The 17,561-nt window shown below is 32.4% G+C and overlaps 2 protein-coding genes and 1 non-coding gene across 4 annotated transcripts; 2 read left to right on the top strand and 1 right to left on the bottom strand.

Annotated features, from left to right (window-relative positions):
* Nucleotides 1–508: 508 nt before the first annotated feature.
* Nucleotides 509–581, top strand: TRNAR-CCU (transfer RNA arginine (anticodon CCU)). Its single transcript has one exon. It is a non-coding gene; the product is annotated as a tRNA-Arg (tRNA).
* Nucleotides 582–805: 224 nt separating this feature from the next.
* On the bottom strand, nucleotides 806–4,786 carry LOC11406707 (laccase-4). Its single transcript, XM_024785149.2, has 6 exons — nucleotides 4,602–4,786; nucleotides 3,816–3,967; nucleotides 3,327–3,571; nucleotides 3,094–3,222; nucleotides 1,999–2,919; nucleotides 806–1,118 (listed from the first exon to the last, which is right to left on the bottom strand). The coding sequence occupies exons 1-6, from the start codon at nucleotides 4,686–4,688 to the stop codon at nucleotides 988–990; spliced, it is 1,665 nt and encodes a 554-aa protein (XP_024640917.1). The 5' UTR covers nucleotides 4,689–4,786; the 3' UTR covers nucleotides 806–987.
* A 4,075-nt stretch (nucleotides 4,787–8,861) lies between these two features.
* On the top strand, nucleotides 8,862–15,474 carry LOC11411312 (E3 ubiquitin ligase PQT3-like). Of its 2 annotated transcripts, XM_024783474.2 has the most exons (14): nucleotides 8,863–9,580; nucleotides 10,383–10,479; nucleotides 10,676–10,757; nucleotides 10,842–11,008; nucleotides 11,592–11,671; nucleotides 11,792–11,848; nucleotides 11,951–12,107; nucleotides 12,184–12,332; nucleotides 12,524–12,688; nucleotides 12,786–13,055; nucleotides 13,139–13,180; nucleotides 13,299–13,548; nucleotides 14,034–14,109; nucleotides 15,207–15,474. In XM_024783474.2, exons 1-14 carry the CDS (start codon nucleotides 9,415–9,417, stop codon nucleotides 15,375–15,377), a joined length of 1,929 nt encoding a protein of 642 aa, XP_024639242.1. In that variant the 5' UTR covers nucleotides 8,863–9,414; the 3' UTR covers nucleotides 15,378–15,474. The 2 variants fall into 2 exon arrangements, with proteins under 2 accessions (XP_024639241.1, XP_024639242.1); XM_024783473.2 differs by lacking the exon at nucleotides 15,207–15,474 and having other exon boundaries at nucleotides 8,862–9,580; nucleotides 14,034–14,755.
* Nucleotides 15,475–17,561: the final 2,087 nt, after the last annotated feature.

Here is a 17,561-nt window from a genome sequence, read left to right as displayed (position 1 = left end):
CGTTAGTTAGAGGGTAAATATGGAAACAAAATAGGTTAAACCAAATCGATATAAATTTTTATAGATGTAGAAATTTATCGGTGGAAATCGTTAGTTGGAGGGCAAATATGAAAATAAAATAGGGTAGACCAAATCGGTTTATCCTTTTTATAAAGGGATCAAAATTGATTCTAAATGTGTATAATTGATTTTCCTATGTTTCATTGCTTCTAAATAAATTGCTTTTGCCTCAAGAATTGATATTACTGAAAATTGAGATATGTAGCTTATGATTATAGAATTGATTTTGACACTCAAATTTAAAGTTTAACTCACTTTTATATAAATGTATAAAAACATAAATTATTTGACCTTAAATTCACTTTTATTTAGAATAAGTCCATTCAAAATCAATTTTTGTCATCGTTGAACCCAACATACACGTAGAGAGAATCATGTTTTGATCTATTTCTGAACTTAGTTATGAGAATAATTGATATACCTTAACGGGTGTAAGAAATATTAACAAGCGCCTGTAGCTCAGTGGATAGAGCGTCCGTTTCCTAAGCGGAAGGTCGTAGGTTCGACCCCTACCTGGCGCGTTTCTTTTTTTGCTCAAAATGCATTGCTTTTTTTTTTTTTGAAAGAAAAATGCATTCTAAATGATCAACTAATCAATTCGAGCTTTTAACAAGCACAAACAATAGATTATGAAAAAACAGAAGCATTAAATTTTTTTTCCATCAAAAATCACATTTGATCCTAATTTTTTTTTTTCTTGACAAAACATTTGATCCTAAACTTAAATTGCTACACTCCATAAAAAAAAAAAGAACTTAAATTGCTACATATGTGGAGCAAATTTTTTATTGATTCCTCAAACAAATACAAATTACCACAAACAATTTGATGTTTCTTCATCACTCCTGAAATCATTTCTCTAGTGTACTCTACACTCTCCTTGTTTCCAAAATAACAAACATATAAAATCTTTTTCATCACAAAACTCTAGCATATTGGAAGATCTTTTGGTGGTGGAAGTATGGATTCACTGGGGCCTCTTCCATTGTCTACTATGAATGCCATTTTAAGTCCCCATGTGGTGTGTACTTCTAAATGACAATGCAGGAACCAAACACCTTCAATGTTTACAAACAATATACAAGAGTTTAACAAAATAATATAAATATCCTAATAAAGTAAAATGTCTTGTTAACGGGTGCCCTCGGGACACTGGTTAAGGAACCCAAAAAATGAAAATTTAAAATTAAAAGTAATACTTTTTAAACTTTTAATGAGTTGATTGTACAGGTTCCAACACGATATTACTATATTTGTTTCCTTAACCAGTGCCTTCGGGGCACCGATTAACATTTCCCTAAAGTAAACGTTGATTACAAAATGTGACTTTAATACATATACAATCATATAGTAGTGTAAACTATGCTTATACCAAATTCCAATCTTTAACAAAATTCTTCAACTCTCATAACTTTTAGTGGTATCTTAGGCACACCTTGTGCTTGGGAACTACGGCTTGGTGTGGTATATAATTTCATTTTGATTTCTTAAAAAAGAAAACTTTAACAAAATTCTTTTGAAAATAATATGATGATGTTATCAAAGCATAAGATTTACTATTTGGATGGCATAATATCATTGCCACATTTAGTAACCTATTTTATGTTTTATTAACTTAGCATAGCTTTGAGTTTGGAAGAATTTATGATGTTTCGGATAACTTATTATCGACTCATATAAACATTTTTGAAACAGTTGGAAAAACTTACAAAATTAGCTTATTACATGTTCATAAGTTGTTTGCAGCTTATTTCATAAGTTCTCCAGAATGGCTTATTGCTTATATATAAGAAGTGCTTATATATAAGTACTTATATGTTAAATGCTTGTGTTATAAGTGCTTAATTAAGTTGTTTACCCAAACAGAACAAAAAATGAAGGTAAAAAAAATCAAAATTTAAAAGTTAGAAAGAAAAAAAAAGTGATTTTTTTTGCTACCTGGGTTATCTGCCCTGAATCTGATTGCAATCCATCCATTATTTGGCACTGACAATGTGTTTCTTTCAATAGGGTCAACAAGATTAAACCTTAAAGGATCCTTTTCAGGATCAAAATTCCCTAATCCTTGTCCAACAACAAAGAAATTGAACCCATGCAAATGAAATGGATGATTTTCTGGTGCTATCATTGCAGTGCCTTGAAGAACAATTTGAACACTTGAATTAAAATTCAATCTATAAACCTTTGTACCATTATCAGTGTGAAGATTAGCCGGCTGATCCGTGCCGGTATAATCGAAAACCATAGGTGGTTTAGAAGGAAAATCATCAGTGAAAACACCTTTGATATTATAGTAATTTGCTTGAAGAAGTGATACAGTAGGCATTAAAAATGTGATATTGTTTATAGCAGACACAAGCTTGTTATCAGTTATGCATGTATCACATGGATTAAGTCCAACAGTTATTGCAAATAAAAGAGAGTGATCAATGGTTAGTGAAACTCTTGTAGGGTAGGTCTTAGAATTAAGGCTTCTAAGAGAATCAGTGAAAGTTTTTGTTATTGGAGTTGCATTAAGTGGAGGAATGTTTGTTAAAATTGTTTTAGTATAAGGTGGTATTCCTTTGTAACGAAGCGTAGCAATCGAAGAAAGATTGTCAAAGCCAATAGGTGCATCCATGAAAGGTGTTATTGCTATTAAGTATTTGCCAATAGGTTGGTTTGCAGTTAGAAGAACATTTGTGGTTTGGCCTGGACTTAGAAATATTGTGTCGATTTCGAAAGGTTTAAGGTATGATGCATCTGCTTCAACAACTATTAGTTTATGGCCTGCAATTTTGAAGAATAGTTCGTCGTTTAAAGCTGCGTTTATAATGCGTAGGAGATAGGTCTTGCCGCTTTCAACATGTAGTGTGTAACCTGCACAAGTTGATAAAGATCAATATTTCGAAAAAGGTTTTATATAAGTCATTGACAGTGATCTGAGCCGCAACATCGATGATTTTGATGTTTATGCGATCTCAAGTGGCCGCAACTGCTACTATAGAAATAGTGAGATTATAAGAAACTAGTTATGTAAGTAGTAAATTATACCCTGAGAAATGCAACCGGGAACCGGTCCTGGATGACCGTTGATGGTATGAGCATCTGATATATTTGGTGGCATACCAGAACTTGTGGCCTGATTAACCACAGCTTCAACATCTGATTTCCACCATTCACCTGTAACTCATACAAATCAAGGTTAACACAAATGATCATAAAGCACAACTTCTAATTTCTATGGTTTAAGAAATAAATACTATTTTGGTAATTGTAAAACTTGCCTAGAATGATTATCTTTTCTTTGTCAGGTTTAGGAAATGGATAAGGAGTGCCTCTTTTAGGCAAAATGACAATAGCACCATGCATTGTAGCCCTTAGCCAAGTGATATGTGCATGCCATAGAAGTGTGCCTCTTTGACCTGTAATGGTAAAGTTGTAAACAAAGCTTTGTCCTGTCTGAATAGGGCATTGTGTGACATATGCCGGCCCATCAGACCAACAAGTCCTAAGTTGTTTGATTCCATGCCTGTCAATAAGCCCAAAAAACTGTTTGATCAAATCAAAATTTATGAAGCACTTGTATGGACATCGGACACGACAGTAACACTTGTAATAGTTTGATATAATAAAATAATTAAATGTATATGTCAGTGTTGTGTGAGACACATGTTGAACACTAGACACACCTTCAATCAGAAGTGTCGGTGCTACATAGGTCAAAATAATTCACTTCCAATTATTTTTTGAAGTTAAGAAGAAGAAATTCTCACCAATGGATTGTAACATTGTGTTGAACAAGGTTAGTGACCCTTACTATTAGAGTGTCATCTTCCCTTGCATACAGAGTTGGGCCTGGGAATTTTCCATTGACTGAGACAAAAGATTTTGTTGAGCAAAGCTTTGTTTCATTCTTCAGTACCACCTGCACACATTGACCATCATGAAAAATATTTAGTTTCCCTATTTTAAAAAAAAATATATGGGGAAGGGGCAAATTATTATTAATAAATTAAAGTGACATTATGGGTCATTTTTCAATCGTCCCTGAGAAAGTTTGAACTCCGTCCTCTGAGGTTATAAAGGTCAAACTCATGCCACCGAGGTGATATTTCATTAACGAGGCATTAGGATAATCGTGAGGTCTTTGCAAAAGCTTATTTAGAGTTTATTCGGACTTATCTCATCACGTAAGTATCTACGTTAATTTTAGAATACATGTAAGATAATTTACGACATCTCGTGAAGATATTTTTAGCTTATTTTAATAATCATTACTAGATAATTTAAGAATAAGTACTTAATTAAACTGTTTATTTGAATACTCACTATTTGTCACCACTTCACCTTTATTTGTCCCTATTTTTTTGTTAAGAAAATCCTACAAATGCATAGCCAGTGGTGATTTGTGAAATTGTGATCATATTTTATCAGTAGCATAGGAATTTAGGAAGCATTATTTTGATAATGCTTTTATGCCAACTTTTTCTCTTATTAACTAATGTCACGTTTTTCACTTAAAATGAATCTGAAAAATTGAGCATAAGAAGTGTACTTACACTAAAATTGTAATGACGCACCAAGGACTGAACAAAGAGTGGAAATGAAAGAGCTACCAAAAAAATTGCTAGAAAACGTGGCTCCATTCTCTTAAGCAATTGAATTTTTTCTGTCAATTCAATCCTTCCCTTACACTTATTAATCTCCTCTATAGTTTGATCAATACTTAAGTATGGACCAAGCACATTAACATTATATATAATGGAATAATTTGTGATGCTGTGTCCTTTTACACATGGTAGGTGACTACTAAAAAAATGCACAATTTGGAAAATTATACCATTTCTTGCATGCTACACAATGTTGTCTTTATCTTTTCTTTTGATGTAAACCGTTGCTGCTATTTTCATCAGACAATTTTTTTTCAGTGATATGAAAAATACTGCTCAGCTACAAATACTTGTTTTTCTCATTTGAATTACCATTTTTCTTGACCACCATTTCCCTTGTATGTTTATATTTTAATTTTTAAGTGTTACTCTTCAAATATACACTGCTAGGAGATAGACTTACCTGTCCAAATCCTGTTTTATTAAATATGTTGTACCATCAAAACACACCAAAATGATTCAAATGGGTTATCTTTTTCAATTTGATTTTTCTTATTCCTTGTCACAACTTGCTGCCTTTGTACTTCACTATACTCACCTTATTAGGACAAGATCAAAACTCACATTTTTTTCATTGCTAAATAAGTTTATTAAGTCATAATAGTTTCATAATTTGGTAATGAAGACTTAGTTAAGGTTTTTTAACTGTTTTTTTGTATTGATTTGAATTATGAACAAAAAAATATGATTGAAAGTGATGCCACCTCTTTTGTTGATGTTAAAAACAAAACTCATTGCATTTGCATAGCCACTTGCGCATAGATATGCTAGAAAATTAAGCACGACCACATAAGAAAAGGATAGAGAAAAATTCACAGTGGTACAAATATTTTGTTTAATTTTGAAATCCCTACAAGAAGGCTGTATGTTTATCCTATAGAATGATGTTTAACATAAGTCAAAATTCAAGATATCTTCAATTATGTATGTGATATTTAAATGATGTTATAGTTTGAATGGTGATGGAGATATTCTAATTTATATTACTCCCTCTGTTTTTAAATATAAACAAATTTTACTTTTTAGGTTCATCCAATTAATGATGTGTATGGTTCATAATATAGACTACATACATCATTAATTGAATGAACCTAAAAAGTAAAATTTGCTTATATTTAAATACGAGGGAGTATGTTTTATGTTACCTTAAAGTTGCGTAATATTTTCTAAAAGTTATAACACGACATAACATTGAAATTAACTTAGCATTGATAAATAAATATAGTTTAGGTAAATGAAAATGTACTTGTGTTACAGATAGTAAATGATAGATCATGAAGATAGTAGTTAATGAAGGAAAAAAAAAAAAAACATGAGATGGTGAATCGATTGTAGTATTTGAGATGGCAGCAGCAGTTGAACTGAATTTTTGACAGAAGGTTTGATCATTAAAAAGATGGAGTAGAAGATGAAGCTGAAGGATTGACTTTGTACACAGGACATTTTGTATTATCTGAAATTATCAATTTGAAGCGTATTGTTTGGCCAATCCTAAAATTATTTGTTTTGCAGAAACGATACCGGGTTGTACCAAACTGTGTGGTCAAATTTTCATCATTAAGGAAGTAAAGTTGGAATTTTTCTTCATGCCCATTATCACCACAGAGTTTAAGTCCCTGATATCCATACTGCTTGAGATACTAAGCAAAGATGTTATCCACTTGCTCCATAAATTACAAAGAATATCTTAAAAATAATAAACAAACAATTAAGTAACAATTACAAATATAGTCAAAGAATTAAAGTAGGACAGAAGCAATACAAACCTTCATTGGGTTCAGAAAGTCATCTTCAGTAAGGAGAGAATCAAAAAGTAACGATTTGGAATTTTTGCAATCTCTGCCTCTAAGAGCTGTTATTGTTGTTGTTGGCATCACCCTTTCTTCCTATAATGTTGATTTAGTGACTTTTTTATCATCTACAAAATTTCTTCTTTACTTTGTTGATAGTAGATGCGTTGGATCCGTTTTCTCCGATGAAGAGCCTAAGTTGAAACCGCTATGGAGAGTGTTACTTTAGTCAGTGTTACCGTGAGCATCGTTTTATAGGGTTTTTGTGGCTGCTTTGAGAATGCTACATTTGGAGATTCAATTCCAATATTTTTTTTTCTTCTCAATGTAACATACAGTAATGTTAATTAACCTATGGAAACACCCTTGCCATTGCATTTTGATAGCAGTGTCTTGATTTGTGACAATAGTTTTAGGACAAACCCCCGCCTGTTGCTTCTAATCAAGTACTTAACAACCAAACAAATATCTCTTCATTTTCATGGGTGCAAAGATTCTCTCTCCATTTGCCGAGGGCAATCCCTGGTTTAGGCCCTGGCAAAACACTGACAACCCATGTGTTGTGTTACATCACTCAGTTTCAAACAAATTTGAAATGGAGGGAGGTTTTCTGCCTCAAATTTCTCAGAGGTTCAAGTATGTTTTCCAAGGGTTAACCCTCGTCTTAACCCTTGTCATACCCAAATCTCTTAAAATATATTTTCTCAGGCGTACCCGTGTCTCTACCCCCTGACAAATTTCCTAGGGATTGATGCCCCTCACATATGTCTCCGGCAAATAACAGTTTTTCTTGTAGTGATTTGAATCATGAGTATACGCTTTATTCGGAACAAAATTGCAATTTTGCATGTATTGGTTAAAAAATAAAAATAAATTAAAAAGTCTTTGAAATGCAATCCTTTTTATGTATTTTTATATATCTCTCTCTACAAATAATTATCTCAAAATTTGATTTTTAGATCGAGATTTATGTTGTTTTATTCTTTGAGTTTTTGGCGCTTTAAAAATTCGTAATTAATTTGTCCTTAGTCGCAATTTTTTTTCTTGTGTAAAACCAATTGGTGCTAGTCACACCCCAAAAAAAAATAAGTTACACCCAAATTTATTTAAAATTTTACAATAATACCAAAATTGCTCTCTTCATGTAAATTTTTAAAAACCCATTTTTATGATCATTCTGAACCCTTACCCCCTTTCATCCACAAATCACCATAGATGTGCAACCAATATCTGAATCAACATCTTTGTTATTGATCTGTACTATATTCATAAAGGTTAGTGAATTTCATGAATTTCATTTTCGATGAGTTTCTATTTGTTTATTATTGTTTGTTTTGGTATAAGATATGTTCAATTTAGGTTAGTGTAAATTCAGTTTACTTATGTTCAATCTAGGTTAATGTAAATTAAGTTTACTTATGTTCAATTTAGGTTAATTTAAATTTAGTTTACTTATGTTCAATGTAAATTAAGTTTACTTATGTTCAATTTAGGTTAATGTAAATTTAGTTTACTTATGTTCAATCTAGGTTAATGTAAATTCAGTTTACTTACGTTCAATCTAGGTTAGTATAAATTCAGTTTACTTACGTGTATGTATATAAGAGGTTAGTGTAAATTCAGTTTACTTACGTTCAATCTAGATTAATGTAAATTAAGTTTATTTATGTTCAATCTAGGTTAATGTAAATTCAGGTTAATGTAAATTAAGTTTACTTATGTTCAATTTAGGTTAATGTAAATTTAGTTTACTTATGTTCAAAGTAAATTAAGTTTACTTATGTTCAATTTAGGTTAATGTAAATTTAGTTTACTGTTCAATCTAGTTAATGTAAATTCTGTTTACTTAAGTTCAATATAGGTTAGTGTAAATTCAGTTTACTTACGTGTATGTATATAAGAAGTTAGTGTAAATTCAGTTTAGTTACGTTCAATCTAAGTTAATGTAAATTAAGTTTACTTATGTTCAATCTAGGTTAATGTAAATTCAGTTTACTTACGTTCAATCTAGGTTAATGTAAATTAAGTTTACTTATGTTCAATTCAAGGGTATATTAGTCATTCTGGGGTGTAACTTGTTTTTTTGGGGTGTGACTAGCACCAGTCATATTTCAATGTCCTAAATTTTTTTTATCTATTTATTGATAATTTAATAATTATTTATTTATAATTTGATGATTATGATTTGGGTTTGTCAAATATTTTGAAAAAAGTTGTAGTAGTTAATTCCCACACCCTCCACCTTTTTAATTCCCACACCAACACAAATATACAACTCACTTTGAAATTGGGCTGGGTGGTGCTTATGGGCGCGAACCCGGCACTTTTTCCACCCGTAATTCGCATATATATCCCATCCTACCCACACAAACCATTCTCATTCTCTTTAACGAGTAACGACACATCTTTGCGATTGTTCATATAATCGCTTCTGATAATAAAGCTATCGCCACAAGAAAGAAGAAAAAGCGATTATTCGCGATTCACTTTTCAAGCTTCCGTTGTCGATCAAAGGGGTTTTCTCCGATTCCGTCATCGAAGGCACCAAGATTCGATTTCATCACCAAACCCTAACCGTTCCTGTTGCTTCTCGTGGTTTCTAATTCGGTAGGGTTTCGCTTCGCTGGATTTGGATTCCATTTTTGTTGATGCTCTCAAGATCATTCAAGACTCCGTTTCTTATCGTTCTTGAAGAAATTTAGATTTATTTTCATTGTTATGGTGGTTCGATTTATTCGATCGTGACCTAGATAGGAAAAAAAAAGTAGAGAGAAAGATATTTGATATATTGTACTGTTTGATTTTGTTTTGATTTTCACTATTATTTAATTAGTATTGTTGTAATTTTGTTCAATTTTGAAGAGATTTATTGATTATTGTTTTTTTGTGTTAATTCAATAGAGTAATTTACCATGGCGGTGTATTATAAATTTAAGAGTGCAAAAGATTATTATTCAATTCCTATGGATGGTCCTTTCATATCTGTTGGTACATTGAAACAAAGTATATTTGTATCCAAGCGTTTTGGAAGGGGTACTGATTTTGACCTTCTGGTTACTAACGCTCAGACCAATGAAGGTCGGTTCTTAATCTCGATCGTTTTTAATTTAACTGTTTTCATCCTTACGGTTGTATACTAGGATTTATTGATTTTCTTGATTAGGGTTTATATTTGATTCTTAATTTGTAAAATGAGTTTTAAGTTATGAATCACTGACATGGGCACACGGACAGTTACACCTCGTCACCGGTAGAAAGTTAATTTGTAAACTGAGTTTCAAGTTATGAACCACATGGGCACACGAACACGACAGTCATACCTCGACAGCATTAGTTGTTTGAAAAGTTAATAATCTCGATTAGGGTTTATATCTGATGCTTGATTGTAAACTGAGTTTTAAGTTGTGAAGCACGACACCGGACACAGATCAATACTTTTTGAGGAAATGAATTAACCGAATATAATCCGTGTCAGATAGTGTAGTAGACACTGTCACCTTTGATTAGAGGTGTCTGTGCTATAGATGTTCTGGGTGTTCTTTTGTTGAAGGGGTGTACTAGTATTCTCTTTTTCAATAACTACACTTTAGACTATAAAGTTGCACTCTTTCTTGTGCCAAGTACAAGTTTTTAGTAGTCCTATCTATCATTAACTGAAACAAGTTTAATTTGAGTTCACTTATAATAGAAACAAAAAGAAAACACTTACAATTAAGGCATAAAAATTGACCTGGGAAGATGTAGTTAAGCTGCAATGTAGTTGTGTATTAGAAGCACCTAACTTTGCTGCAAAATTTGTAGTATCATATTGGTTATATTAGGCTTAATGAAATAGCACATTTACAATGTTTTATAGTTGACTTATCTTTTGGAATTTCAGAATATCTCGATGAAGAAATGTTGATTTCTAAAAATACGTCAGTGTTAATTCGACGGGTTCCAGGACTGCCACGTGTACCAATTGTTATTGAACAAAAGTACTTTCTGAAACCTTTAATCTCATTACTCTTGTTTGATTTCTTTACCAATGATCATGCATTGTGTATGTAACTTTGTCTAAATAGGCAGTCATCAATTTTTCATACTTTGGCAAAATTAGAAACTGCATTGTTCATTTATGAAATAAAGTGTGTTGTGTGTTCTTGAGTTGCAACTGTATTTTGCTATTTGCAGACAAGGAGTTGAAAATAAGGTTGTGGAAACTGAACCTAAGAACAGTACCTTACCGGCAGATTATACATCTTCCATGCAATATGTAGGTCTTTTTTCATTTCATTTTTTTTTATAAACAAGTCATATTCATTTCCTAATAAATTGATAATTTTGGACCATTGAACAGCCTGAAAATTTGGATTGGCATGAATTTGGCAATGATGTATATTCAATACCTGATCAACTGCCTGTTCAATCAAGCACCATGATTCCAGATGCTCCTCTCACTAACAAAGCTGACGAAGACAGTAAGATTAAGGCCTTGGTTGATACTCCTGCACTGGATTGGCAACAGTGAGTAGATTATCCTCCTTTTCCTGGTGTTTTGTTTGGTGCATAGAATGAATTACAAGTATAATCAATAGATGCATAAAGAAAAAGATTCAAATTCAAATTATTGTCTTCTTACCAAACTAATGCTATGTGTGGATATCTAATATGGGTGAAATGGATGAAGGCAAAACGATGGGATGGGATAAAATTACTATAAAATATGTTTGGATGTTTTATAATGCCATGGAGATGTTAACTAAATGTAATCATTATAAATTCATTCTATCGCATTTGACTCATTCCATTTCGCCCTTCAAATGGAGTTACAAACCATATTTATTTTATGAATATACTTATTTTTTTCCTGTGGAGGGATAAGAGGCATTTGATGCAACAAAATGAGTTTTATCCAAACAATGGTAACTAATGACATTCTACTCTGATTTCCTTTATTTTATCAAATCCAATTATAGTCATCTAAGAAAACCTCATTCCCAACGAAGATTGAATTCCACACGTCAAATATGATTTTCTTTCCATTAAAGCCTTTGAGTTCTAGGCTTTTTCATGTTTTAGGTTGACACCTTCTTTTTCCTGTATGCAGACAAGGTTCATACTTTGGCGCTGGTAGAGGTTTTCGAAGGGGCATGGGTGGTGGAAGGATTGGGGGTGGACGTGGTTTTGGTGATTCTATTTCTCTATCTCCATCTCTATATATTATACATTTATGGATGATTTGCTTTTTTGAATGCAAATATTAACAGTTAATAGACTGATGCCTATATATTTGCTGGGGTCTTGCAGGGTTGGAGCGGAAAACACCTCCAGAAGGCTATGTATGTCACAGATGCAAGGTGTCTGGTATGCTCATATTTCTCAACTTTATAACCCGTTTTGTTTATAGAATGCTGGTTACCTGTGTCAGTTAATTTGGCTAACTTGTCTCTTGTTACATTTGTTAAGGACATTTCATTCAGCATTGCCCTACAAATGGTGATGCAACTTTTGACATCAAAAAACTCAGGCAACCTACTGGTATTCCTAGATCTATGCTGATGGTAAATCCACAAGGTTCCTATGCTCTACAAAATGGTTCAGTAGCTGTTTTGAAGCCAAATGAGTGAGTACATCTTGATTCTTGTCTGTTCTGTTATATGATGACATGAAATTGAGTTTCATGTTTTCCTTGCAAACAGGGATGCGTTCAATAAAGAAATGGAAGGGTTGTCATCCACACGTTCAGTTCGTGATCTACCACCTGAGCTCCACTGCCCCGTGTGCAATAATGTCATGAAAGATGCTGTATTGACAAGCAAGTGTTGTTTTAAAAGCTTCTGTGATAAATGTAAGTTTTTATGCTTCTATAATAAATATTTCAGAATTTGAGTATTATACTAGCGTCTTTAAAGTTTATCTTTTTCATTATGCAAGTATTGAACATTTTAGATGTTTTGCTTCTCGGCAACTTTTTCCCGAACTATATATATTGTATATAATTTTTATTTTATACTGAATCATTTTTAAAAATCTTTTCAGGTATTAGGGACTATATTATGTCCAAGTCTGCATGCGTATGTCTTGCAACAAATATTCTTGCAGATGATCTTATACCAAATAAGACGCTTAGAGATGCCATCAATCGCATATTGGAGTCTGGCAATAGCAGTACTGAAAATGCGGGGAGCACTTCTCAAGTTCAAGGTGATTGAAACAATCATGATTTGGATCTTAATTGCACTATTATTGGCTATAGGTTTATCAAGATAATTTTTTTTTTTGGTTTGATTTTATTTTCCAGATATGGAGTCTTCTCGTTGCCCACAACCCAAGATACCATCTCCAACTTCATCTGCTACCTCCAAGGGAGAACCAAATATACAGGAAATAGCTGCTGAGAAAAAGGAGGTCTCTGCTACACAGCAGGTATCAGAGCAAGTAAAGATCCCTAGAGCTGCAGTTGTATCTGAAGCTACTCATGAGTCTATGAATGTGAAGGAACCAGTCTCCCAAGGGAGTGCTGAGCTGGTTGAGGAAGAAGTGCAAGAAAAGTTGGTCCCCACCGACGGAGGTAATGTAGAATGTGTATATAACTATGCGTTCTTTGTGCATTTTCTGTTGAGGGCATTGTCATTTTATTTATTAACTTTGCAGGAAAGAAGAAGAAAAAGAAGAAAGTCTGTATGCCTGCAAATGGTAAATCTGCTGTTTTTTCTAGTTCTGCCTTACATAGTGCTGGAACATTTAGTGAACCACGTAATACATTGGTTTTTAGTCGAGTAATAACATTGAACAATCTTTATTTATCATGTAGATTTACAATGGAATGCCCCACTTGACCTTGGGGGTGAGAACTATATGATGACACCGATAGGCCTACTGCCTTTTAGCTACAATTCATACTGGAATGGCATGCAACCTTGTATGGATGGATTTATGGGACCATATGCTGCTCCAATGATGGGTTATGGTATAGGCCCCTTTGACATGTCATTTGCAGGTGGTCCGCCTCAAGACCCATTTGGCATGCAAGGTTATGTGATGCCTGTTCATCCACCTCATAGGTATGACGTCAGCCTTTCCCCCTGCTATTGCATGTTTGTTCTTATATGCATGTTTAAGAAGTTTGATAGAGTTTTAACTTGCTTGCAAGTCAAATATTTGCACCGCTGTAAAATAGCAACATCTGCCTTTTGCATCCTTTCCTTTTTGTACGATTCTCCTACTTTTTGTTTCCCGGCAGTGGTGTTTTGGGATTTTGTGTGGAAATTATTCTACAGCAAATCTTGTTTGATAAAGCAGAATATGTTGCGGATTTTCATAAAATAATTGCAAAGCACTGCTTTACACAGACATTTTTTCATATCATTAACTACTTACCTATTGAATATAGTTTCGAACTTTTATGGTTGACAGAGTAACATATTGTAAAAGGATGATAGATGTTATCATTATTCTTTTTGCATGTGGAACTATGCAGTGCTTGAGACTCATCCGAGTTTATTATTGTCTTATTGCTTTTAATGAGTTTAATTCCTACATGGAACAGGGACTTATCCAAAGATCGAGAATTTGGTAGAGATGTGAGCAATGTTGGAGATGTTTCTTCGTTGAAACCAAAAACAGTATGCACTTTCTATTGTCTTAATTTTCAGCTCTCTATGTGGAATTTTATGCGTTTATTATTTTCTGTGGGTTTTCTACCTAACGTTTGTCCAGAAACCTCAAGCATGCAAAAGAACATCATTATAGTAGATAATCCCATTTGTTATTTTTTTGTATTTAATTATAGTAGTCTTTGGAAGTTATTTCTTTTGGCTTCATTTATTGATTATAGTATTTATCTATCAAGTTATATTGTGTGGTTGTTTCCGAAATGGTTGAGGGAGCGATTCCGGCGTGTCTCACCTATTTTATGGTCAACGGCAACGGCGTGGGTAAAAGAAAACGTTCATGATGAAATATTGGATAACTGCATTGCTGCATATGATAACGGTGTAGTGCTGTTATAAAATCTTGATTCGCCGTTTCAAAATCTCTCTCGTGGCCATTTATTCAAACCATGGTTTATGGACATGATTTGAAGCATTTTGTCTTTGTATTGTAATTGGGTTAACCGTTAAAAGTTTTAATTGATTCATCGAAGATCATGGTTTGTCTTTGTATTTTTTAAATCTAAGTAAACTTGTTAACGGTTAAACACGCTGAAAACCTATCATTTTTTTTTGGTACAACACCTATCATTTGTTAACGGTTAAACTAAGTAAACTTTCGACCAAAAAAATAAACTAAGTAAACCAAATGTAACAACCTATGAGTTTTTTTTTGTTGTGACAATAATGCGATTAATTAATGATTTGGTCTACTATTTTGTAAAAAAAAAAAAAAAAATCATTTGGTCTACGATAATTTCTTTTCTTTTTTTGGTACAAGGTCTACTATAATTTCTAAATGAGTTATTTTAAACATTGTATAATATTTTAAAAGTCAAAATGATACTAATAATGAGTTTTTGGCAAGAAACAAGCGATTTTGTGCTGAAAAGTATAATAAAAACACATGGTACAAATTGTAAAAACTAGTCATGTACAATAAACTATCTAAATTGATGATTTTAAAGTTGCTTTTAGAATATATTAAATATTCCTATTTTTGCCAGAGGTATATATATTATTGTTCATGATGGGTCAGAATAACAAATGTGCCAAATGGGTTTTTGCAGAAGTCAAACCCGTCTTCGCATCATCGACCTATGCAAGAAGAGCCACCACGTTCAAGGAAACGACCACCGTCAACATCAAACTGTTATTACGAAGTGAGAAAAAACGAAGACAGAGACGATGATCGACATTTCAAAAGGAGACGGCCGAGGTATGAGTTGGTGGAAGCATAGGTGAAGAGCAACAACAACTTTACCGTTGGAAGGATTTTTAGGGAAATTTTATTTGATGGCATATTTCAATTATTTTGCCAATGTAATTTGTTTTTTTTTGGAGTTCAATCGACATTGTAATTTTATGTTTCTTCAATTCAATGAAAAGTTAACTTTTTTTAATTCAAATTCGTCTCTTCCTTTTTCTATTTCTGTCCATCAGTCCTTCATAATTTATGATTTAAATTTTACAAGAATATATAAATTATATGCATTATTCAATCAACCTATCTAAAATTTGAAGAAAAAACTATCAATGATATTATTATTTTGTTTGAGAATAATTATAAAAAAATAAAATAAAGCTTTTAAAGAATATTTTTTTAAAGAATTATTAAAAAATCATTTTTGAAAAATGATTGGTCCACATGATTAGTTTTTTTAAGATGTAAACAAAAGTGAAGAATTTCTCATTAATTGAATAGAGAGTTTGCAACTGATATATATATACATTTGATCATGTACTCTTAACTAACTTGTACTACGTACTATATGAGAAATGTACTACATTAAGTGACTTGCACTACAAGCTACAACTATTAACTCTTCTTTCACTTTTATTTGTTCATGGTGGAATAACTACAACTACATTCTTGACAATTGGGATGACAAAAACCTGTGCTTCATTCTTTAGACAAAATAATCTATTATGAATTATAGGCCGAAAAAAATGAAATATTATATCTGGAATTATAGCACAAAGTTCTGTTTTTACTATGATCTTAATGTCGTGATTTTAGAGTTATTTTATTTCAAATGTTAATAAAAAATTAACGCCATCCAAAAATGAAGTTTCCCAAAATTTACTGACCTTGCCTTATTTTTTTCACCTCATAAACGGTTTTTATGCAAGTGACTCTTTCAAAAGCTGAATTTTTCATAAAATATTAGAATATGTCTTGCCCTATATTTATGCTTTGAGTGACTCATTCAAAAGCTGAATTGTATATGGAAAACACACGGAGTACCGGTACACTTCATTTTGTGAGGTAAGTGAGTGTACGGTAGAAGTTCCCAATTTCTAAACCTTCCTTTACTTTTGTCACCTGCTTGTGCCTATAAAAATGATATAAGCAGCACACTCCAAGCAGATAAAATAGATACACCCACATCAAACAAGAAAACCATTTCCTCTTCCAATTTTCTATTCTTGGTTACATCTCCAGTGATCTCTAAGATAAATTTGATTTGTTCTGTAATCTCAGGTTTATGTGATGATTTATTATTTTGAATGTTTCATATTACTTACTTTCAAAAGATATTATTGGAACCAGTGTCGATGGCTAAATTATTCAACACTATTCAAATAAGTTTACTTGATCTCTCTCTTATTTTTGTTTTCAACGATTTTTTTCATCCTAATTGCTAAAACAAACACAGTTTTCAATTTTAAGTAATTGTTGATTGACGGATGCGGCAATTGTTGATTATTGATCCTGAGATTCAAGATTCTTCTATTCTTCATATGTGTGATTTTAGAAGTAGTTATAATTAAAATCAAATATTTTTATTGATCTGCTATCGTCGTGTAAAAAATCTTTACTCTGACATTGTATGTTAATGAAATCCTTTTACAATTACATCTTCTGAAAGTGTGTGTGTGAAAGAGTTACCTAAGCCATTCTAGTGTATGGACCTTTTATCATAATCTAGTGTAGGTGATAGTCTAATTGTGTGTGAGCTGCTGATGCAAACAAAATTCAAACCAAATTGTCATAAAATAATACTGATGTTTTAGGATGGAATGTGTTCAAATTAGTGTGCTTTTCTTTGATGCATACTTCATTTTGGACTTTTCATGGTTCACTTCACAAAGGAAATCAGATCATTGTATTAGTTTGGTAAAAGTAAAAGTAAACCAAACCGTTAATGGTTTGTCGTGAACCGAAATGGTATAAAGGTTAAGTGCACCTGTTTCGTGGTTTCGAATTGAACCAGAACTACCTTTACAAAAGAACCAAACTGTACTTTTTTGAACCGAGCTGATTCTTTGTGAAACAAACTGTACAAAATTGCTATTCTTAACTGATAATTAAAACAGTTGAAGAAAAACCAAAAACTGAACCATATTGAATATTATAACTCTAAAAAAAACAATAACCGAACCGAAGGGAACCCAGCTGTGTCGGATAGTTCACGAACTAA

Source organism: Medicago truncatula, chromosome 5 (genome assembly GCF_003473485.1).
Source record: "Medicago truncatula cultivar Jemalong A17 chromosome 5, MtrunA17r5.0-ANR, whole genome shotgun sequence".
Taxonomy (NCBI): domain Eukaryota; kingdom Viridiplantae; phylum Streptophyta; class Magnoliopsida; order Fabales; family Fabaceae; genus Medicago; species Medicago truncatula.
This window is presented reverse-complemented; position numbering and strand designations above follow the sequence as displayed.

Excerpts from the sequence above, each read along its gene's own strand:
- LOC11406707 (XM_024785149.2), bottom strand. The coding sequence starts at position 4,688 with ATGGAGCCACGTTTTCTAGCAATTTTTTTGGTAGCTCTTTCATTTCCA. Across the intron at positions 3,968-4,601 it reads TGCGTCATTACAATTTTAGT|GTGGTACTGAAGAATGAAAC; the intron begins GTAAGTACACTT and ends CAATGTGTGCAG. Across the intron at positions 1,119-1,998 it reads ATTCAGGGCAGATAACCCAG|GTGTTTGGTTCCTGCATTGT; the intron begins GTAGCAAAAAAA and ends TAAACATTGAAG.
- LOC11411312 (XM_024783473.2), top strand. The coding sequence starts at position 9,415 with ATGGCGGTGTATTATAAATTTAAGAGTGCAAAAGATTATTATTCAATT. Across the intron at positions 9,581-10,382 it reads TAACGCTCAGACCAATGAAG|AATATCTCGATGAAGAAATG; the intron begins GTCGGTTCTTAA and ends TTGGAATTTCAG. Across the intron at positions 12,108-12,183 it reads GCTGTTTTGAAGCCAAATGA|GGATGCGTTCAATAAAGAAA; the intron begins GTGAGTACATCT and ends CCTTGCAAACAG.